This window comes from Salvelinus sp. IW2-2015, linkage group LG20 (assembly GCF_002910315.2).
Source record: "Salvelinus sp. IW2-2015 linkage group LG20, ASM291031v2, whole genome shotgun sequence".
Classification (NCBI taxonomy): Eukaryota; Metazoa; Chordata; class Actinopteri; order Salmoniformes; family Salmonidae; genus Salvelinus; species Salvelinus sp. IW2-2015.
Window position 1 is genome coordinate 39,449,747 of NC_036860.1, and position 24,014 is coordinate 39,473,760.

Genomic DNA, 24,014 nt, shown 5'->3' on the forward strand with positions numbered 1-24,014 from the left:
AAAATGTGTGTAGTAAAAAGTACATTTTATTTAGGAATGTAGAGGAGTAAAATTAAAAGTAGTAAAAAATATAAATAGTAAAATAATGTACAGATACCACAAAAAACGACTTAAGTACTCTACACCCCTGGTGGTCATTAGTTGTGGTCAGGAGTTGTGTGGTTGTGGTCATTAGTTGTGTGGTTGTGGTCATTAGTTGTGTGGTTGTGGTCAGTAGCTGTGGTCAGTAGTTGTGGTCAGTAATTTTGTGGTTTTGCACAGTAGTTGTGATTGTGGTCATTCGTTTTGTGGTTCAGTAGTTGTGTAGACAGCAGTTGTGGTCAGTACTTGCGGTTGTGGTCAGTAGTTGTGGTCAGTAGTTGTGTGCTTCAGTAATTGTGATGAGTAGTTGTGGTCAGTAGTGGACACCACTTTTGGTCAGTAAAAAGTGGTCAAAGTAGCTAATTTGTGTCAAAAGTTGCAATGTTGCTTTACAGTTAATGGAAGATGGAAGTGATGATGTCACACTGGGGAGTTTTAGAATATTGAGGAAATCCCATGCAAGTGGATGGAGTGCAAAAAGGTAAAAAAGTTGTATGCAAGCAACCTAGTCTACACGTTTTAAAGTTTGAATGGCGTTTCCACCTTAAACGGTGTAAGAGTAGAAGTGTTAAAAATAATAATAATATGTCAGAAATACTTTTTACCATATTGAAGTGTGGCTGCTTTCGCAAGCCACACAATAACTATAAATCAGAAATAATTTGTGCAATTGTAGAGTGTGGCTGCTTTTGCAAGCCACACKAAAAAGTCCAAAGTACAGTATGCTGAATATTTAAACAGGGACTTTTGCTGTCACAAGTCCCATTAATAAGAKAATGTAATAAATCAAGAGTTGTGCTTTGCCTTCAGCAAGCGCACATCTAATAATAAGGGCRTTATTGTCACCATAACCTAACATAAGCATAAAATAAACGCCTGCAACTAGATTCCTTGCATACTGGTCTTGACAAGAAGAARAACYGAGGTTTTCTTCTGCACTGTTCAACCAATCTAGTAAATGTTGAGGAGTTAAGATGAAGTGTGCCTTGTTAACGTCCTAAAACGAAAGTCCCTAACCCTGACCATACTGCTAATCTTATGCCTAACCTTAACCTTAAATTAAGACCAAAAAKCTATAWAAAAAAAMCAATCATGAATTTTTACGATATTGCCAATTTTGACTTTATGGCTGTGGTTGTTTTCAGGGCAGAATTATAATGCTTTTTCACAATGATTTTATAACGGGAAACATGCATGGTGTGCGCCAAATGTATGAATCTCAATTTTGAGGTATGCAGTCTTTTCAGAAATGGCACATGCAGATATTTAATGTGAAATTTAGGTAAAAGTTATAAATAGAAATTAGCCTTTAAAAAAAAATATATATATATAAAAAAAATATATATATTTTATTTTTATTAACAACAAATCAATACAGGAAGAACATGTGGGAGCAAAAGTATAAAATATAAATGAGCCCCCAGTACATAGAAGCACCTGTATGACGTAATTCAACAGCATCGCGAGCCTTGAACTTTCGCGAATCGCACATGTGTGAAGCTAGCCACAATAAGGATTAGCCACAATAGAGGAATTTACAGTTTGCCTTCAAAATAAAAGTCGTCAATTGAATGATTGAAACAAAAAGTGGAATCATGCCTTATCTGGACTAGATAATGCTAAACAAGGTCKGAATGTTGTTATATAAATTCAACGACAGACAATCATTTGTTAATTTTACACCAAAAAGTTAAAATCCGTTGAAATCGCACTATGTAGTCTATGTATTAGACTTTAGAATTGCATTGGGGGGCATACTTATATGCACTGTACAGCCTAACCTAAGGATGTTGCACCCATGAAATGGGTTATTAGCCTACTCAGTGACACTCGCAGAACACAACTGTGTAGAGTTTACACAAATATAAGCGTCTTAGCTCTTGTTGGAGGACTTTGACTGTGGGAAATCACCTTTCTAGTCAGTCTATTGTGTGTATTGGACATTCATATTGTACTGTACAGCCTAACCTATGGATTGTGCACACATGAAGCCTACTCGGGGACACCCACAGAACACAACTATGAAGAGCTTACACAAATATAAGCATCTTAGCTCTTATTAGGGAACTTTAATTGTGGGATATCCGTTCACTTTAAAGCCTATTGTGCGTATTGAACATTCATATTGRACTGTACAGCCTAAATATGAAACACCAGTGCGAAATGAGCCACATTAACTTATTATTATATTTTGTTGAATTTMTATAACAACATTCTGACMTTGTTTAACATAGTCCAAATATGGCACGATTCCACTATTTGTTTTAGTTTGAATCACTTTCAATGGCGGATTTTTATTCTGAAGGCAAACGCCACTAATGGCGCTAATCCTTATTGTGGCTAGTTTCACACGGGTGTGAATCGCGACCAACCGAAACAGTACTCTGGAAGGCGACTTGCTACTGCCTCTTTAAGGAAAAAGGGAAACATTTTAACAAACAATTATAGATAGATGGCTAAGTAGACAACTTCAATGTGGATTTACCGGAATTTTGCASGAACATTTACCGTGAATGTGGAGATAAATGGCGCTTACTTCGGTGGAATAAGGGGATATATGATAGAGCACGAGAGGGTGACTGGTTAGCATAGTTCTCGCTAGCTAAACATGGTGGCCAGTGAGCGAAAAGGGATCTAAAATATTTAAGAAAAGCTTCTTGTTGGATGGTGAGACAACCTTGGTGAGTGAGAGTAACCTTTCTACTCGTACTCCAAACCTTGGCTGGATTTGCAGGTTTCAAATACACTTTTCGGTTCATCTGAATATCCAGTAAGGAGTCGAGCTGTCCCGACACAATCCTTGGACAACCCGCTTGAAAAGTTATAATGAAGTTTGTTTCATGTTCTACAATGTATTGTACATAGACGAACAAATAAACATTGAACAACGATGATTTCAAATGCGCGTTTGGGATTTATCTCGTGGAACATCACTCTCTCTCAATTCCAATGTGAGCATGGTTGTAATATTGTTAGCCTACTGCTGAGTTAAACGGCTACAAAATAACTAGTATTCTGTAAAGACATAATTTAAGCATCAGTGCTGGTAACATTGTTTCATTTAGGAAATTGTATCATATTGCTTCGTTGTGAAAACACCCACTATTTGGCAAACCTTTTCTACTCSTACTCTGGGAACATTCACGGCGAGACGTTATGGACTATAACGTAATCCAACACACACACACAGGCCAGAATTTGTGAATTGATGGAAACGAGTGATGGTTTTAACATTTGGGATTTTACGATACTTCATACAACAAAACGTGGATTACCTTCGATAGAATTTAGAGGACTTGCAGAGAATATTACATGGAGACTCGTCTGACATGCCAAGGAAGGAGTTACCACTACCAGAGGGTTGGGAAGAATCCCTGGATTTTGACGGGAAAGTCTACTACATCGACCACATCAACCACGCCACCAGTTGGATTGATCCAAGAGACAGGTATGGTATAACATTCCAGTGACTCTAAAAGCAAGCAGTTGAGTCTTGCTCATAGATTGATGATATGCGCTATCAACAACCATCAGCATCCATCAAGTGCTCATAATCTAATGGTTCACTTGGCAATTAATGAATGGACTCAACTGCAATCTTTGAGTTTACATCACAATTTCTTAAGTGTCACACAATGTAACAAAGTAGGCTATAAATCTAGCCTGGGCAGCGGGGAATGTGCGCTATGGAGCTGCACTATCGTCTTGGTTTAATGTGCCCAGCCGGTAATAAACAAGTGTCTCCCACGACCAATTCATACATAAAACATCCTCCGTTCAGGCTCTATAAGCATCGGTTTCCTCTAACTAGCTTTAATGGCATTTCGCGTATTGTCATTAATAAAGCACAATTTTCAATCATCATGCTAGAGTGGCTAATGCTACTTCCTGATGTTGCCCCTCGCATGTAACAACCAGAAGTTGTCCGAAAATGGGGGCAAATGCTGTTTAATTACAGTATGTATACATTTCCCGTTTTTTTTCTCGAATCGGCACGCCATTAAAGGTAATTGAGGAGACCGATGCATTTGCAGCCTATATGGAGGATGTTTTATGTACGAACCGATCGCCGGAGGACAAGTGTATTGTTACTGGTTTGGCACATTAAGCCCAGATGATAGTGGAGATCCATAGCGGCTGCCCAGGCTACTATAAATCAAGCCTAGGTGTTGATGGAAAAAAAAAACATGAAGATTTTCCTCAGGAATGTGGCTCATGGTCAACCGGGCATTCATTTGCATTCCTGTAATTAGAAATTAGCCCTCGAGGTTTGAGTTAGTTTCCCCCCTCGTAACATTTTAGTGTAATAGGCTTACAATACGTAGAAATGGGTCATGACAGCCAGGGTCTCATTTATACAGAAACTCACTGTCAACCATACTTTGGAACTAATTTCGTTTTACCAGTTACTTAAATACACTCGGACTTTGACACAAAATCTCTTTTAATAGTTTAGTTCTGGAATGCTTGAGATTATGGGATTTTTTTATTCTCATTCAGCCAGGGTTCTGGATAAGGATAGGCCTTCATATTATATTACAAGATTTTGAAAATAGGCTTTGTGTCAAAAGTTACACCTGTTTTCCTTGGTGGCTGTCATTGTTGCAGTCAGCACACAGAACCATAATTAAAAGCCAATAACATGACAGAAGCAAGGGCACAGACCTCCCCACCTCCCTGGTGAAATTCCTTGGTAGCAGCAAGACCAAGATGGCAAAACTTTGTAAACAAAGACCTCAACACACATTCCTAAAATGCACGGCTGAGGAGGGCTGAGCACAGAGGCTGTAAAGACTGATTCATTTAAAATCCCTTTCACTGCTTGCCAATGTGCACAGGGTCAAAGTACAACATCACAACTTGGGAAAGAGTTGCGGTCAAAAGGAGAGGGGTTGAGCCAAGTGAGGAGCATAGACTGTCACTGTAAGGGGTCTGTCTTCTGTAAATCATATGCCTGTTTCTTAATATATAATATAGGCCATTTAGCAGACACTTTTATCCAAAGTGACAAGTCACACGCGCATACTTTTTACATATGGGAATCAAACCCACAACCTTGGCATCAATGGCGCCACACTCTACCAACTGTGCCATACAGGACCGTTTCTCCTATGCTGTTCACTGGTCGGTTAGAGGGCACAGTAGAACATGAAGCCAGCCCAGAGTACTAAGTCTGAGATGAGACACAGCCATTCTCAAAGTATTGATCTGACTGAAATAACCAGACCAGACTGGCCCAAAACTGTCATTGGACTTTTACATATCTTTCTAGTGCTGTTCAGCAGTAAKACGTTTATTTTGCTGAGCAACAGCTGATGAAGAGTAAGTAGGAGGCCTACTGATGATGATAACAAATTCCCATTAGACTGGTCTGTCCTATTGGTGAAAAATGTGCTTTCACAAATACCTCTCACTGTGGAACCAAAGAATGTACCAGCCAAGTGTGATCAAAGTTCTATTATACATTCTACAGCTATTACAGGCCTATAAGATTTTCAAATACTACAAGATATCCCAAAGCTATTGTTGTATGGCAATCTGACCATGTATTCATGAAAACGTTTGCTCTTTGGTCCCCTTAGCCTATCAAACCTGAGTAATGTTCTCTTTTACACTCAAGAATGAAGCCTGTTAGGCTTAATGGAGATGGTAACTGGAGGACTCAGCCCAACATGCATACATGCATGCATCTCGTTGGCCCCGGCCCTGTCCGTATCTTTCTGCGCTGCATTCGCATACCTCAGCCAGACATATTGTTTATCCACCCTCATGGTGACGCACACACCCAGCGCATTCTGTCAGCTGAATGGAATGTTATCTCCCAGATACCAAGCTATTGCAGGAGGGGAGTTGAAGCAGCTCTACTTTATTGTTGAACCTTGAGCGCTATGAAATGTAGGTTGGAGTCTCATAAATTTCACTTGAGGAATTTATAGTGCGATGAATGAAAGTCTGACTCATCATTCAGTTATGCTGCCACATGTTTGCACTCTGCCACACTCTTTGTCGCTTTGCATTAGAGCATTATCACCTGCTTTTGACTTTGTATGCAAACCTGCCTAGTGTTTTTTACACTGCCACTCGACTAACTAGTAATGCTACAGCTCACCTAGGGCCTCTTATCAACCATGCCTTATTAAAACTGTTGGCATACATGGAGATTCTCGGATTTGCGTGCACAACAAACTATTGGGATTTCAAACTGTCGCACGTAACATATACGCATGTTTTCATTGATAAATCAGTGCCATACAATATTTCTGCACTTGTGAACGAGCTTTACAACTCCGCTTGGAAAATGCCCTGCATTCATGGTAACAAAAACTGATTAGAAGCACCTGCTGCTCATCAGTTGTTTACCTGTGTTGCCTACAAATACTGTGTTGGATGTAAAAGATTTGMACCTACACACTGAACAAGGCTGCAAAGCAGAAACGTCTGTGTACGCTATCCCTGWTGCAGTGAAAATAATAATAAAAAWTGAATTAAGCTTTATGTGACATTTTTGAGTGAGGACRCATTACAACTTTTTATTTATCTGAATTCATGGGTTTTACACACGAACCACACTACCGGGAGAGTGCGATGGTCTCTTTTTTGATTATGGTAACAAAAACGCCCTCATTTCCTGTATGATTTGGAGATGTTGGAACTGGACCATGAGTGTCTAAAGCGCAGTGCCAAATTTGATCATATTTCTGTGGAGGTGTGTGCAGTATGTTTTTTTCTTTTGCAGTGGCTTTTTAAAAATGAAAAATTCATGCCGCCTATAGCGCGTGCCAAACACTTCTGCAAGATTGATTGTCTTGAACAATTTTAAAAGTAAATGTTGCATACAGCCCACACTGATATTCAAAAGATGAATTGTTGTTCAATATTTTGTTTATCAATACGTGCCTGTGTTTTATCTTCTGCCTTGGTATAGGCTCTGAGATTAAATAGGCTATTATGTCGCACTTTTGGCTATTGCACCGCAATACTGTAGCCTACCCATACTGTCATAGGCTACCGGTCTATTTACTTTCGTGCATGGTTGCCTATTGAATGCGTGATGGATAAATGTTAGCCTATTATTGTTGTTTAGCAGGAATAAACCAGTGATGTCAGAAAAGGGGAGACGTGCCCTGCAATATGATTGATTTGGGCCTATTTAATAAAAGTAAGATATTGTGTTTATCTTAGGTGACATGTTGCTATGCAATCTTCTCACCAACTGCAAATCTGTCTGTTTTATCATTAGGCCTACGTTTTAATGTTTTTTTTTATTAGTCTACCATTATTATAATTCCTGTGTATCAAACCCATTTCCACAAAAATAACTATTTGCTTGCAATACAGTTGAGCAACCACTAGAAGTTTAGCGTATTCATGGTCTGAGATTTGCGTGGCGATGCGCACACTTTCCCGTCAAGTTCAAAATGGATAAATACCAACCTTTGCGGGAAAACTGTTGCAGGCAAGGTTGTCTTTTTTTKTGCGCACGCACCTTTTGATAAAAGATGCCCCAGGAAATGCCAGACCCCCTGTCTTTGTTTGAAACACTTAGCTAAAGTTTAAACTTGTAAAATCAACAACTACTGACTCTGAAATCCGCTCTCGCTATAAAGGCCTACTTGGTCTGCATGGAGTATTAATAATGAGAATTTATAACTTTTTATAGTGCTTTTCATTACAATCCAAAGCACTTTAAGCAAAGAAAAAATATATATACATGACTTTTGAAGATTTTTTTTTTTTTTCAATGAATGGATGATCATGGTAGGTAGGGTAGTTCATGGCTTCAGCGGTTTCAGATTTTGTTCTTAACTGACTTGCCTAGTTAAATAATGAAAAGAAAAACAAAGCAGTCAGCCCAGGAGGACAAGTAAAGTAGAGGCGGTTGAGAGGGGGGGGGGCACATCCAGGGGGTTTCAGACTGGTYCAGAGCCTTTCATCAGGGCACCGTGGACTTGCCATCTCTGAAGCAGCACTTCTCAGTATTAGTCTCTGAAGTCAGACTCTTATGGGTAGAATCCTCCACTACCGATGTGTAGCGCCCACCTGGGTGAAGCAACGACAGCCGCGAAAGCACCAGAAAAGCACACTGCAAGTCAGTCGAATAGTCCACATTGAAGCTAACCGCTGGAGAAAACTTCAACGTGCCTGCCAACTCCAAACACCATCCCTTTACTTTGAGTCAACATAGCTGGTTTGTTTGCTAGCAAGTTAGCTAGCTAAGCTTCTTGATGACAGTGACGCATTAGTTATGGGAAACCAACTAATGCTTGTATTTGTAAGCAACTCACACACACTGCCCATACAGTAGGCCTAGTAGTTTATGGGTTTACATAAATTCAACAGAATCTTGAAAAAACCCTATCCTCCAGGGGAGTGATTTCCTAAGGGTGGGTCGCGCCTGGTATTTCCTGTATCACACAGCTTATGGAAAAGGCTGGAAAGAAACAGGATTTGTTTTATCATGTGGTTCACAAAAGACAATTATAGAAGCCTTAAGGGGGTCACTCACTCACTACCCACATGAGTTATTGAAGACTCATCACTGTCTGAAGAGATTAGGAGATGTCTAGCCTGGTGTCCACTTCAGACAGACCAGAAGAGGTCTTGCATGCCAATGCACAGCCAGTGAGTGGCTCACGCTAAGCTCTGGACCTATTTAAAGCCCTCTGATTGGTCTATTGAGACAGCAAGTCCGCGCTTTTCGGAGGCTAATGATGAGTTCGGCCATCAGTTCCGAGTGATTAAGGGACTGGATTTGCAGGGGTGAGAGGACAGCGACAGTGGAATTAATCAAATAATGGGATGATGCGCACACAGTCACTCAAAGAACTTGGCGCCAGCTTTTTGGGGATTTTTGTTTTTTCTCTCCGCGAAGCCTTTTCCTCTGAGATACATTTAGAACAGGCCTTTTTCATTATTCATAAAGTAAAAAAGGAACCCGTTGGGTTTCACCCTGAGCAAAAGTCTCTGTGAGGATGGTAATATCTGCCGTCTGCAGAAAAGAGTTTGAGCAAAGGAATAGATCAAGACAAGTTTTCCCACATGTAGCCTACGCCACTGATAACTGGCATAAGCTTATGTATTCTATCTTTCAGCCTAGGTTTATGTCATAGCTATGAGGGAAATTAGGATTAGGTTAATTGTGAACCCAAGTGTGCCAAGTTAGATCAGCATGAAAAAGACAACAACCGAATATATCCAACCCAGCTAATGTACGAACTGAAAGGCTGATTCTTGGACGTTACTCAGCAAATAGCTCCCTTCCTTATTTCCATTGGCACTTTGCACATTGGTCGTGCTGGTAGAGTCTTCCTGAGGGGCCTTTTGTGTATGGTGGCCACTGAGGTCTCCTGGGTATCCTGTGATCCTGAGCCTGGCTTGGTGTTGGAAAGCCTGGAGGGTTTGCSTCAAACCTCTAAGCAATTTGTGAAATGGCAGGTCCCAGCTTCCGACTATTGTGCTTTGCAAACCCCACTCGAGGCGAATAGAGACCTATTCTAATTAGACCCCTTTTATTAGAGACACACACACATCGTGCAGTTTTGGTAGCCCTCAGTGACAACCAAATTATCTATCTTTGCATGGACCCTGGATGGCCCACTCTCTTGTCATGGTCATCCTGATTTACTCTTGCTGTGACACCTCTAATTCTTACCATCAGTTGACTGTTGTTTCTTGTGTGTGATTTTCAGGCAGACTAAACCTCTGACATTTGCTGACTGCATTGGCGATGAGCTGCCAGTGGGTTGGGAGGAGGCCTACGACCCCAATGTCGGGGCCTACTATGTGGACCATAACACAAGTGAGTCCATTTCTCCATAACACTAACTTCTGTCACCCATGTTCATCACACATTTGTGAAGAAACACATGGCCAGTCAAATCAAGATGCAAAATGTATTTCTCATTTTTTCTTGTTTCTTATGATCTGTCTCTTTCCCCTCTACCACCATCAGAGAGCACTCAGCTGGAGGACCCGCGGGCCCAGTGGCAGCGGGAGCAGGAGGTCATGCTGCGGGAGTACCTGGACGTGGCCAAGGACTCRCTGAGCGCCCAGAAAGAGATCTACCAGGTGAAGGAGCAGCGGCTTCGCCTGGCCCAGCAGGAGTACCGCCAGCTCAACGACGCCTGGAGGGACAAGTCCACCTCTCAGACCAGCTGTAAGGACAAGCCGGGGGGGCAGGTTTATGGGGTGGCAGAAGGAACAGGTGTGCAGGTAGCAACAGTGATGAGGATCAAACGGGGGCAGAGAAGCCAGGAAACTTGAAGGGCTGTACATAAACATGGGGCAAGGAACCAAAGAGATTAGGCGGCAAAAGAGAAGAGAACTAGAGTGATTGGTAGTCTTTTATTACTCTTCTGAGTGATGCAACGCTTTTGACACTGGGGAGGTGCACATCAATTTGATCACAGGATTACAGCACATCATAGTTCACTCAAGTTGTCTGTAATTTACATTTTTGGGGAATTAAAGCTACTCCCTACTAATTTAACTTGACTCCATTCCTAAGAGGAATCCTCTGCCATTGCTCAGACTTGAAGGGGTGATTTACAGTGGTTTGATAACACACAGGGGATTGATGAGAAGGGCCTTGAAGTTGAATAGCGCGATGTAGAGGATTAGATAACACCCTGGCTCTTATCTCCCACAGTGAATTCCAGATCGTCCTCCAGCAGTAAATATGACCCAGAAATCCTCAAAGCCGAGATAGTAACTTCCAAAAGTAGGGTAAGAAACCTTTCTTTTATTTATTTATTTTTTAYACCATCTCTGTACTCCAACTATGGTCTGCTTTACTTGTGTTCAGTAATCATTAGGAATGGATGTGTATACCCATATGTGTCCTTAAGTCTCCTGCTTTGGCTTAATTCTCATCCCTAAGATTTGCAAACATTAGTGCATGAAAAAGGCTTAGTCCAATGGACTGTTGCTAAGTGACTGAGTGTCCAACTCTTTATCATTGTAAAGGAGGAATGTGTGCAAGTGACATCTTTGTCTGAGACCTCCACCCAGGCCTGGGTCCCAAATTGCACCTCATTCCCTATATAGTGTACTACTTTTGACYAGGGCCCTTATGGCTCTGGTCAAAAGTAGTTAACTACATAGGGTACCATTTGGGACGAATCCCAGAGCTGYCGGTTGGCGTTGTGCAACATTATACAACGGGTGGGCTAATGCTTATTGGTTAAAAGCGCATTCTAGCCAGTGTCTATTCCACAAGTTACCACCAGCTAAATCTATGATGTTAAAATGCCTTTTTACTCTGTTCCATTTGACTGTGCAAACCACTGTCTCATCAGCCCAGGCAGGGAAGTTAACATGATCTCCACCATTAAAAAGCATATAGATGTTTTCTCACATTTCTTTTAGACTAACATTTAGTTTTCAGCAGCGGAGATTTGTATAAATCTTACTGTCCGTCTCTCCGACATTTGCAACATTGTTTCAATATTCAAATTTGATCTCCAACTGTCCCATAGTAATGAWCGTGTAGGGGTCGGGAAGAGAGTGGCAGGCATTGTTTCTCAGCCAGTCGAAATCATGAATCAGCTGGCATCATTTTTATGGATATATACAAATAAATATCAATTGAAAAAAGGTAAAACGTAACAAAGTGCAGCTAGTTTGCACTCTTTCCAGCTTCAGTTTGAAGTTAGTGTCCTAACGAGAGAACGTATTTTCTCTGCCAGGTGATATCGTGCCTCATTTAGCTCATTGTTATGGATGTATCCAAATAAATGTCACTAGAAAACAGCTTAAACAAATGCAGCTACTGTTGTTGTTTTTGCACTGTTTGACATGACTAAGTTAGCTGTASTTGGCTAGCGAGCAAACAAGGGATAAGAATGTTGCCAGCCAGTATGGCAATGGAWCATTTAGAATGAACGACTGGGTCCATAGATACAGAACAAAAAGACTGAATGACTGGGTCGCGTCTCTGGCCACCGAAGCAACGACCAGCCGGCTTGGCTAGCAATCGTAGTTTTGTTTCGGGACTATATCTTGTGGAAGGATGAAATAGTATGAATAGGGCCTCCCGGTGGCGCGGTGGTCTAAGGCACTGCATCGCAGTGCTAGCTGTGCCACCAGAGACTCTGGATTCGAGCCCAGGCTCTGTTGCAGCCGGCCGCGACCGGGTGGCCCATGGGGCGGTGCACAATTGGCCCAGCGTCGTCCGGGTTAGGGAGGGCTTGGCCGGCAGGGATATCCTTACCTCATCGCGCACTAGCGACTCCTGTGGCGGGCCGGGCGCAGTGCACGCTGACCAGGTCGCCAGGCGTACGGTGTTTCCTCCGACACATTGATGCGGCTGGCTTCCGTGTTGGATGGGCATTGTRTCAAGAAGCAGTGCGGCTTGGTTGGGTTGTGTTTCGGAGGACGCATGGCTCTCGACCTTAGCCTCTCCCGAGTCCGTACGGGAGTTGCAGCGATGAGACAAGACTGTAACTACTAACAATTGGATACCACCACGAAGTTGGGGAGAAAAAAGGGGTAAAATAAAAAATAGAAATAGTATGATTAAATTCATCAAAATAGCGTTTTTAATGAAAATATGGCGATCATTATTTGAAAATGTTCGTCTCGGGCCCAACAACACCGGTGCTAATATATCCTCCGAACACTGGCTTCTCGGGCATTTTCACTTTAATAACTCCCTCTGTTGGATTTTTTGATGATGTTTCCTCCATCTTTCCTTCACATTTCATAAAAAAAACAATAAGCRAATGTTTTGCTTTAATAATATGTAATCGGGCTATAAGTTATATCCAAATAAATTTTCTTCATGAAACAAACACAATCTAAATATAGCCGAATATAACAATATAGCCATATATATAGCCGAATATAACAAATCCGAATAATCATGTCTTCCGTAATCAATAGTATTACAACTGGGGATTTTTAATTTCAGTAAAATATGCAGTGTGTTTCTCTCAGTTGAATAAGCCGAACATAATCATATTGCCAGTAATCAATAGTATTTCGATTTGGGCACCGCCRCTCGGCCATCGCTCATCCATATACATATATGTACATATTCTCATTCAGCCCTTTAGATTTGTGTGTATAAGGTAGTTGTTGGGGAATTGTTAGATTACTTGTTAGATATTACTGCACTGTCGGAACTAGRAGCACAAGAATTTCGCTACACTCGCACTAACATCTGCTAACCATGTGTATGTGAGAATTAAGATTTGATTTGTTTGTCTCAGGTGAATAAGCTGAAGAGGGACCTCGCCTGCATGAAACAAGAATTGCAGCATAAAGAGCAGGGCTTTGAAACGCTGAAAGAGTAAGTGCAACCCGACATCATTACACGATCACAATTACACGTAGTAGTAGGCTTCTGCTTTTTTCGATACAGCCGTAAAAAGATTCCCATTATCAACACACTCGAGGCCCTCATCTCACTCTGGTCGAAAAGGCAGCTCCCTGGCTGAATTTGATGATGACCCTCAAAATGGTCAAATATCACAATTTTTGTCTGTKAAACACATTTCTCTTTGAATGCCTGGAGTGCCACCTCTTGCATCTGTGTTGTGGAAAAAGACAGACGGGCCCTGCCTCAGTGCAGTGAGTTTTTTTTTTTTAAAGGAATGACAAGCTACATAGTAGTTCGACTGGATTCCAACCGTTCTTCCGTGACCTTCATTTTGCTATCAAATTTCAAACCTTCCTTTGCTGTCAAACATTTACCAACAATCATGAAACCGTACTAATATACGAACACTGCAACATCCTGTCTGTCCTAAACTCTCCTTTCCCAGAGAAAATACTTCAGCGTCTTTATAACAAAAGACCAAAATAGAAGTAGAGTATCTATTCTAACAGCATGTATTTATACTGAAGTGGAAAAGGCTTGGATAGGCTTCACTGGTTCTAGTTCTCCTTGGTCTTCAGTGAAGGAGTGCTGCCCCCTCCCTCCTTTCCTCCCTCCTTCGCTCTCTGAACAATGTGGAAAGACCTGTTATTCCACTGCATGCATGACTTGCTGTTGACTGACTTTACATATTTGATGCTGCTGCCACGGACGGTCTCCATGTGTAGCTGACTGTCTGGGCTTCAGGCTCTTTCCTCTCTCTACACCTGTGGCCCTTAAAATCCAGTTTGGTGCCCGTCGTGGATCCTTAGTTTTGTTATTGTTCACTCTAATCCAGATTAGATCAGGATGGTTTAAAAGTGTCACTAGTATTTTCATAGTGAAAATGAAACATGTTTTTTTAAACAACATACCTCTTTAACAAACACCAAACTAAAGATGAATAATATGAGAGCAAAAATGTACACGGTTGATAGTGCTATCTATGTAGTTTTTAGGCCTACTCACTGATGCACAGTTTCATAASCTATATCACTGTCTGGTCAGTTTCCAACTTGTCTCTTTTTCACTCTTTCTCTCCCTCTCCCACCTTATCCCTGTCCCACCTTATCCCTCTTCCTCCCCTCCCGTCCCCTCCCTCCAGGATCGATCACAAGGTGTCCAGTGCGCCGTACGGCTTCAAGCTCCATGAGGCGCAGGCCATTCTGAAYGAAGTCAAGTCTATCAAGGACGCCATCAGCTCCGGGGAGAAGGAGAAACAGGAGCTCATGCAGGTAAGCGGGGAGGGGGATGAGGGAGGGAGGGGATGGTGGTCAGGTGTTGTAGTGCTATGAGGAGATGGGTAGTTGACAGCCTGTCAGCTTCATATGAGACGATGGGGGGATCAGAGGATGCGGGAGTGAGGGGGAGAACGGGTGGCTGTTTTGAGCTAGGCTGACTGTCATGGAAAGGAAAGCGAGAGAGAAGGAAGGAGGGAAAGGAGTAAAGAGGGAGGGAGGGAGATGGAGTGGGCTGATGGTCAGGCAGGGAAAGAGAGAGGAGAGAGCGAAGAAGAAAGGGAGTAGACAGGAACTGCAGAGTCTCGTCTTGGTCTCGTGTTCCTCTTCATCTCACACGGCATAGCATTTTCTCTCTGCTGGTGCGTCTCCCACCCTCCCTTGTTACCTGTGTCCCCTGCAACCTCTCTGTCTCCCCTCTCCTGTCCCAGCGCCCCTGGGCTGAGTAGCAGACAGACAAGACCGCATGGTACTGCAGACTCTGTCATGACTTTGCTGCTCAATCAATGATTCACCAGCATGCTAAGTCTTTTAGAAGCTGAGCTGGAGGAGGGGTTGGTAGTCGACCTACCTTCTTCATACTTCCTCCTCTGCTCTGACCTGAGGGAGTGGGACACACGTGCGCTCATGCACGCACACACACACACACGCACGCACATCAAATGTGCCCCAGTTTTAATCTGGGTGGCAGTAGAAAACAACAAACTGTGTTTGTTAGTAGGGGCTGGGTTGTGTTTAATAATGCAGAGCCTCTCTCTCTCTCTCTCTCTCATGTGCTCTCATCAAGTCTCCCCTCCCCAGCCTTCTGCAGATGACAGTTCAGTTGTATGTACAGTTTAAGTCGGAAGTTAACATACACCTTAACCAAATATATTTAAACTCAGTTTTTCACAATTCCTGACATTTAATCCTMGTAAAAATTCCCTGTCTTAGGTCAGTTAGGATCACCACTTTATTTCAAGAATGTGAAATGTCAGAATAATAGTAGAGAGAATGATTTATTTCAGCTTTTATTTCTTTCATCACATTCCCAGTGGGTCAGAAGTTTACATACACTCAATTAGTATTTGGTAGCATTGCATTTAAATTGTTTAACTTGRGWCGAACGTTTCGGGTAGCSTAACACAAGCTTCCCACAATAAGTTGGRTGAATTTTGGCCCATTCCTCATGACAGAGCTGCTGTAACGGAGTCAGGTTTGTAGGCTTCCTTGCTCGCACACACTTTTTCAGTTCTGCCTACAAATGTTGTGTATGATTGAGGTCAGGGCTTTGTGATGGCCACTCTAATACCTTGACTTTGTTTTCCTTAATTTTAAGCCATTTTGCTACAATTTTTGAAGAATGCTTGGGGTCATTGTCCATTTGGAAGACCCATTTGCGACCAAGCTTTAACTTCCTGACTGATGCCTTGAAATTTTGCTTCAATATATCCACATCATTTTCCGTCCKCATGATGCCATCWATTTTGTGAATTGCACCAGTACCTTCTGCAGCAAAGCACACTCACAACATGATGCTGCCACCCCAGTGCTTTCCGGTTGGGATGGTGTTCTTCGGCTTGCAAGCCTCCCCCTTTTTCCTCCAAACATAACGATGGTCATTATGGCCAAACAGTTCTATTTTTGTTTCATCAGACCAGAGGACATTTCTCCAAAAAGTACGATCTTTATCCCCATGTGCAGTTGCAAACCGTGGTCTGGCTTTTTTTATGGTGGCTTTGAGGCAGTGGCTTCTTCCTTGCTGAACGGCCTTTCAGGTTATGGCGATATAGGACTCGTTTTACTGTGGATATAGATACTTTTGTACCTGTTTCCACCAGTATCTTCATAAGGTCCTTTGCTGCTGTTCTGGGATTGATTTGCACTTCGCACCAAAGTAAGTTCATCTCTAGGAGACAGAACGTGTCGCCTTCCTGAGYGGTATGACGGCTGCGTGGTCCATGGTGTTTATGCTTGCGTACTATTGTTTGTACAGATGAACGTGGTACTTTCAGGCATTTGGAAATTGCTCCCAAGGATGAACCAGGCTTGTGGAGGTCTACAATTCTTTTCCTAAAGTCTTGGCTGATTTCTTTTGATTTTCCAATGCTGTCAAGCAAAGTGGCACCGAGTTTGAAGGTAGGCCTTGAAATACATCCACACGTACCCCTCCAATTGACTCAAATTATGTCAATTAGCCTATCAGAAGCTTCTAAAGCCGTGACATAATTTTCTGGAATTTTCCACGCTGTTTAAAGTCATATTCAACTTAGTGTATGTAAACTTCTGACCCACTGGAATTGTGATACAGTGAAATAATCTGTCTGTAACAATTGTTGGAAAAATTACTTGTGTCATGCACAAAGTAGATGTCCTAACTGACTTGCCAAAACTGTAGTTTGTTAACAAGAAATTTGTGYAGTGGTTGAAAAAYGAGTTTTAATGACTCAACYTAAGTGTATGTAAACCTCCGACTTGAACTGTATGTGTGTGTGATTTGTATTGTCTGTCTGACTGCAGTGTATGAAGCCTGTCCTACTCAGTCAGCATTGTGTCAGTTGCCAGTCTTGTCTTTGCTGGTTTTGCTTGAATTGTGTACTTTAATATTAAAGATGAGGTTCATTCCACTCTGTGCTTCAGTGCTGAGCCATTTATTATTTATTTTATCACTGACTGCACTGATTTTATCATTGATTTAAGTAGGTAACCATGTTTGGCCACTTGCAAAAACACATCTTTATGCAATGTACAGGACTCTATCTCTATGAACACGACTATGGTCTGTATTATAGATTTAAACCATAGGACAGGAGCTTTGTGAATGGAAGACACACAGCAAAATATGTAAACAATACTAGCTGTGACTTCTCTCTGATGTGTCAAGCCTGTATACAGTATGTCTGTCWCCTYTCCCTGTAGAAACTAGCAGTGCTTAAGGATGGCTTCCAGCTGGACTCAGTGGATTCTCAGTCTGACCTGTGGGGCAGCAGCCCCTCCCTGGCCAACTCTGAGCTGTCCATCCCTCGACTCTACTCCGAAACCAGCTCCCAGACAGACATACCTGCTGAGGTGAGAGGAGGTTGTGTTCAGTTGGCACCAAATGGACAAATTGGGAGGCACTACCTGGACTTGTCCAATAAGAAACGCTTGTTTTCGTTTTCTGTTTAAAAATGTTTTGCTTTGGTGTGCCGTAATGAACAGGGCCCAGGTGTAACCTTTGGAAGYGTGCCATGGAATGATGCACAGATACTGGTTGCATCACTAATTGATCAGAATGTAGGTTTGTCACACCACACCTTCAGTTCTGTTATTCTTTTGTTTGATCCAGTTTGGGACCAACACCAACAAGTTGGCAGAGAAGGTTCGACTAAGCCTGAAGTATGAAGAAGCAAAAAGAAGGTAACTTGTGTAACCCAAATAAGGGGTTTTCAAACTTTTCTTTCCCAGGCCAACCGGCGACCCAGGGAACCCCATCGTATGTTAGCACATAAAAAATAAAGTAAAATTTAGTCTTCTCGTCAGGTGAATGATATTGGCAAGTAGAAGTAATCAACATTTTRAAATGACTAGATTTGGTAGACAGTTGTTTTGACCTCCCCACAGTTCATTGGAAGAGGAAGTGTAAAACTCTAACAATAGTCTATTAGCTAGAAAGGTACACTGCATGACCAAAAGTATGTGGACAATGYTCGTCGAACATCTCATTCCAAAATCATGGGCATTAATATGGAGTTGGTCCCCCCTTTGCTTCTTTTACAGCCTCCACTCTTCTGGGAAGGCTTTTGACTAGATACTGGAACATTGCTGTGGGGGCTTGCTTCCTTTCAGCCAGAAGAGCATTAGTTAGGTCGGGCACTGATGTTGGGCGATTAGGCATGGCTCGCAGTCGTTGTTCCAATTCATCCCAAAGGTTTTCGATGGGTTTGTGGTCAGGACTCTGTGCAGGCCAGTCATTCCACACTGATCTCGACAAACCATTTCTGTATGGATCTCACTTTGTGCATGAAAAACAGCCCAAGACCATTATTCCTCCTCCACCAAACTTTACAGTTGGCACTATGCATTGGGGCAGGTAGCGTTCTCCAGGCATCCGCCATACCCACTCGGCGGTCCCGTTCTGTGAGCTTGTGTGGCCTACCACTTCACAGCTGAGCCATTGTTGCTCCTAGACKTTTYCACTTCACAATAACAKCACTTTCAGTTGACTGGGGCAGCTCTGGCAGGGCAGAAATTTGACGAACTGACTTGTTGGAAAGGTAACATCCTATGATGGTACCACATTGAAAGTCACTGATCTCTTTAAGGCCATTCTACTGCCAATGTTTGTGTATGGAGATTGTGTGGCTGTGTGCTCATTGTTAGTGATCATGGGAGCCCTGACATTGAGTTTGAGTGGAATAGGATCACCTGTTGCGCAGTGGGAGCCAGCTCCTCATAGCTGGTTGRTGCATGGAATGAAATGTGTTCCTATAAGCCCGAGTTGCGCAACATTTCCATAGGATATGCAATTGCGTGAGAAAATACTTTTGATGGCCTCTGTTAAAAAGAGGAAGATTCTATAGGCTAGGTCTACTATATATATATATATATATATATATATATTTATTTATTTATTTATTAAGCAACTTCCCTAATATTGCTTTGCTTTACAACCGGAGTAGCTTACCAGGCTGGCATGAAAATGAACTGCGGGAAAGCGTCCTCCTTCAAGCACATACCGATGACGTCTTCTATTTCCCACCGCCCCTGTTCCGACAGGTGCATGATAATGGCCCATTTCTAAATTATAACTATTTTCACACACATTATTTAGTACATGTAAAGATTAWATTGAGAATAGTCTGATGGGTGAGAATATTATCACACAGCCACACAATCTCCACTTTTTTGGTTACATGATTTCATATGTGCTTATTAATAGCTCAACACAGAATAGTCGCATGTGTGCACGCCCTCAAATCGTTTGGAGAAAATATCCTTTMAATTTTATTCAGCTTTGTTCAATTATATTCTTCATAATATAAAATAATACCACGAAATTCTAAGCATATCTTGTCTGCCAAATGAACTAGKGTAGCCCACAGCCATTTGGCGTAGCCAGATCAGGCCCTACGTAAGGACAATTCATAGTATGCTATTCTGTTCTTCTGAAATGGACTACATTTTCTTAATTTCATGCTTCTTTAGACCTGTCTAAAGATCAGTGTGGAAGCCAGGAGATGCTAAATGTGTTTATGTTAATTAACAGTCAATTACTGTGAGAATGACAGTTATTGGCTTGACAATCACCGGCTGACAATTTCGTGACCCCCACAGCCCTACTCGTGAAACGACCTCTTACTTCCTTCATACTGGACACAGACACATGAAAATGGTATCCACAATGGTATTCTGTTGCAGCTAGTGATATTCATAAAATCATTATTTTTCACGTTATCCAGATTACTSATTCCCAACACAACCCATCAAGTATCAGTCTAGTGACTTTATAACTTGCTATGAGCGTTCATGAGCCTTTATAATGACCTTTAACATATTATAAGCCATATTATATCTCTATTAAACTTCTCCACACAATTAAATACAACATAAAAGAACATGAATTATATGATGTCCTCTCCTCCCCCAACCCCAGGATTGCCACCATCGAGGTGCAGATAGCCAAACTGGACAGTGAGGCTTGGCCGGGGCTGCTAGACCCGGAGCGTGACCGCCTCATCCTCATCAATGAGAAGGAGGAGCTTCTGAAGGAACTGCAGTACATCAAGCCCTGCAAGAGAGCGCCCAATGAACAGGAGAAGATTGAGACTGAGAAGAAGATGCTTGAGAGAGACCTGCAGGCTGCCAGGGACAACCAGAGCAAGGCCCTGACTGAGAGGTGAGCATGGGAGGTGACGCGAGTGATGTGCCCCCTTTCGTTTATCCCCAACTAAGTAATCGTGATCACCCTGTGGCTCGGCTCACTGACTTAATGAGAGTTGGCCATCACTCCATCCCTGGGTAAGGTCACGGTCAGGGAAGGAGGGATAAGAGGGAATACAGCTGCACACCCGGAAAGCATTATGGTCACATACAATGATACAGGAGATTCAATTAGTCATCCACTCTTCTGTCTTTGCAGGAAACTTTTATTGCCACTTTTTGGCGTTTTAATGTTCCATTAGTCAGCACCTCACCAAAAGAGTGCATTCTTTTAAATGAATTTATACATCTCATTTCAATGCTTGCCAGACAACGGGTCGGCGTGTCTGTTGCGTGAAGGAGAGAGGGGGCCATTGGAATCCCACTGGAACTAGGCTGCAGTRTATTCACAGACAGGGAATAGATAGGCAGAGCAAGGCCCACAACATACTGTACTGTACCTTAGCTGCAGTGAAAAGACATAGTGCAAGTGCCTCAGGTGCAGCACCTGATATGACTGTTACATGAACACAAAGGTCTACTCCCTGATGTGGACATGGTGATGGACTGGGCCCCGTGGCTCTGTTAATAGAAACAAATAGAAACTAGACTGAACACTAACTATGGAAAACAGACTGAYGTCTCCGACTAGGTTCAAGAAAACACTGTCAAACAGGTTGAAAAGCATCACACTGTGCTCTGTCGACCCAATGTTGTGTATGTCGACCCTGTAAGAGTTACTCTCAGACACACGACACACCTGTGCACCTTTTGTGTTGGCTGCTTCAATCCACATAACCTTTTTTCATGGCCCATGATTGTAATTTGATCACAGACTGTAGAAGTGGATAGTATATGTACTGTAGTGTAGAACCCATAGCCTCTTACCCATCACTGGCCCTCTGTAAGGTGCATTTTTACCCTTTAGTGATTGGACACCTGCACTCTGGATCAGGTAACCAAGGGGACTACAACAATTGGGCCTTGTGACTATGGCACATTTTCCTCTCTCACTCACATTCTCTTCTCCCTTTCTCTCTCACATTCCTGTCTCTTTTCCTCTTTCTCTCATTCATATTCCCCCTCCTTCTCCCCCTCTATCTTTGCTAAACAGCTACCTTGTTCTCTGTTCTCAATACTGTACCTGCATTGAGTTCCCTCTCTGGTTTCTCCCTTCCTGTAACCTGAGCGTCACTAACCGGGGATGTAGGTTGGAAACAAAAGATGCCTTTTTCTAACTGCTGGTTCTGTAACCGCGGCCTGGAAGATGATCAAAAGACTCAGTTATTATGTTATGGCCTGTTTCCATTAAAGCCTCATTACACTGACACACTCCACCAATAAATAAAGAACTGGATAACAAGATGTCTTTTATGAGACACAAGTGTCTGCCTTTTGCTCTTTTAACTGTGTCGATACTGCGGTATATATTTTCAATCCGGCTGTGACCTAACATGTTTTGTTTTCTATCAGATTGAGATTGCACTGTAAGAGAAACAAGCTGGTGAGAGAGCTGGAGGAGATGGTTCGCCTGGCYTCATCACTACACACTCAGCTCAAGAGGTATGCACACTCACCCGTCTATATAACAAATTCAGCTACTGTCTCCCAACACTTCCACACTGTCAGTTCAGGAGGCACAATCACTTAAATGTATCTACTAAGCATGTAAACTCCTATTGCACAACTCGATGTGCACATTTAAAATGAAAAACAATTTAAGAATACATTTTATTGTCTACATGGAGACACAGGCAACATTTTTACCGTGGAGGTCTTGGTGAGGTTATAGTCACTAAGGTGTAATGGTACACCGCTACTGCACTCTGCTCTAAAGTTGTTCACGAATCACTACACTTCTATGAGCACAGCCTCTTCTGTCTCCTCTCCTATCTAGCCTCTCACATCTCAAAATGGGCTTAGTGCTTCTGAACATTCAACATTTTCATCCAATTAACCCATTTCACCTCTGAGGCAACTGTAGAGTTGCAAGCTGTTTCATCAGGTATTTTCAATAAACATCACAACCCGGCCTTGCCTGGCGCCCTGAGCCTACTCGCTACCCTTTGAGGGGAAAGAGTGGAACTTTAAATCCAAGGTCTACACGGGAGCTGGGGAATGGTGAAGATCACATTCCCCTCATTTACATGAAAGGATTTTATCTTTCATTTCTTGAACCCCATAAGTTCACATGAGGTCTGTTCTAGACTACAGTATTTTCTAGGGATGCATGATATATCGGTGAACATATCGGAATTGGTCGATATTAGCTACAAATGCCAACATCGGCCTGATGTCTAGTTTAACGCTGATGTRCAAAACCGATGTCAAAGCTGACTTGCGTATGTACATGACGTAATGACGCCACGTAAAATGTAGCGCTTCACGTGAAACACAGCATTCCTAACCTAGCCCACAATGTCTGCTGTGTGGATCAAGCAGTCAACAAGTCGAGCGGTCATTTGAAAGAGTAAGAMMATTTCAGCGAGACAACTCCATGTCGAAATCCATTAACGGCAAGATAATGTGATTCGTTGCCCTTGACAATCAACTGTTCTCTGTCGTGGATGATGTTGGCTTTCGCCGWCTGGTCGAGCACCGGTACACACTACCAAGTGCGCTATTTTTCAGATGTTTCCCTACCGGAGTTGCACAGTAATACGTCCCTGCTATTAGCTTCACGACTGACATTTGGACCAGCGATGTCAGCCCCATGAGCATGCTGAGTCTGGGCACAGTGGGTCATCGAGGATTTCGTACTGAGGAAAGTTGTATTGCATGCTCATGAATGTGCTGGTTGTCATACCGCTGCTGCCATTTCAATGGCATTTGAGAACATGTTTGAAGCTTGGAAACATGAACACGCTAGCTCCATTCGAACAACTGACTCGAGAAATAAGCTCATCAACTGCGCCTGAAGCAGATGTGATACCCTCTGTCATGGCATTGAAACGCCTGCTCAACAAAACTGCCGACACARGCTGTAAACAAGCGATTYGGTGGCATTCTCTGAGCCTCTTTACTGTGTCGCCACCATGCTCAACGCTATGTACAAGGACTGCTACTTTGATGCATACAAGAAACAGGGTTTACGTGAAATGTTACATACATAGCTGGACCAGATGGAAACGGACACAGTGACARTGTGCACCGAGGGAGAGAGGCCACGGACAGACAGAGCTGAAACTTCACTGCTTGACATGTATGATGAAACCATGATTGGCTTGACTTCGAGACGTGTTATTCGGGAAGGGTGTCCCTCCTACCCTATAAAGAGTTCGATGCAACGTCTGAGTCATTCAAACATCTCTTCTCGCTTTTCATCAGAAAGCTTACCTCAACAGGACTGCATTTTCCAGAAATAGCTAAACTGTCCACAGGCTTACAACTCGCTCGCCGGGCTCTATTCTCGGGATTGTGCAACGGTGACAATTTTTCCTTTCCCTTCACCATAGCTA

The 24,014-nt window shown here is 42.6% G+C and overlaps 1 protein-coding gene across 1 annotated transcript in view; it reads left to right on the forward strand.

The window, feature by feature from the left end:
- The first annotated feature begins 2,430 nt into the window (after window positions 1–2,430).
- The window catches only part of wwc1 (WW and C2 domain containing 1), a 52,815-nt gene continuing 31,231 nt past the window's right edge, over window positions 2,431–24,014 (forward strand). Inside the window, exons 1-10 of the mRNA XM_024012528.2 lie at window positions 2,431–3,529; window positions 9,771–9,880; window positions 10,034–10,237; window positions 10,730–10,806; window positions 13,293–13,372; window positions 14,544–14,673; window positions 17,575–17,724; window positions 17,984–18,054; window positions 20,291–20,533; window positions 22,030–22,119. Of these exons, the coding sequence (XP_023868296.1) occupies window positions 3,411–3,529; window positions 9,771–9,880; window positions 10,034–10,237; window positions 10,730–10,806; window positions 13,293–13,372; window positions 14,544–14,673; window positions 17,575–17,724; window positions 17,984–18,054; window positions 20,291–20,533; window positions 22,030–22,119 (1,274 nt within the window). The 5' untranslated portion in view covers window positions 2,431–3,410. The remainder of the gene's footprint in view (window positions 3,530–9,770; window positions 9,881–10,033; window positions 10,238–10,729; window positions 10,807–13,292; window positions 13,373–14,543; window positions 14,674–17,574; window positions 17,725–17,983; window positions 18,055–20,290; window positions 20,534–22,029; window positions 22,120–24,014) is intronic.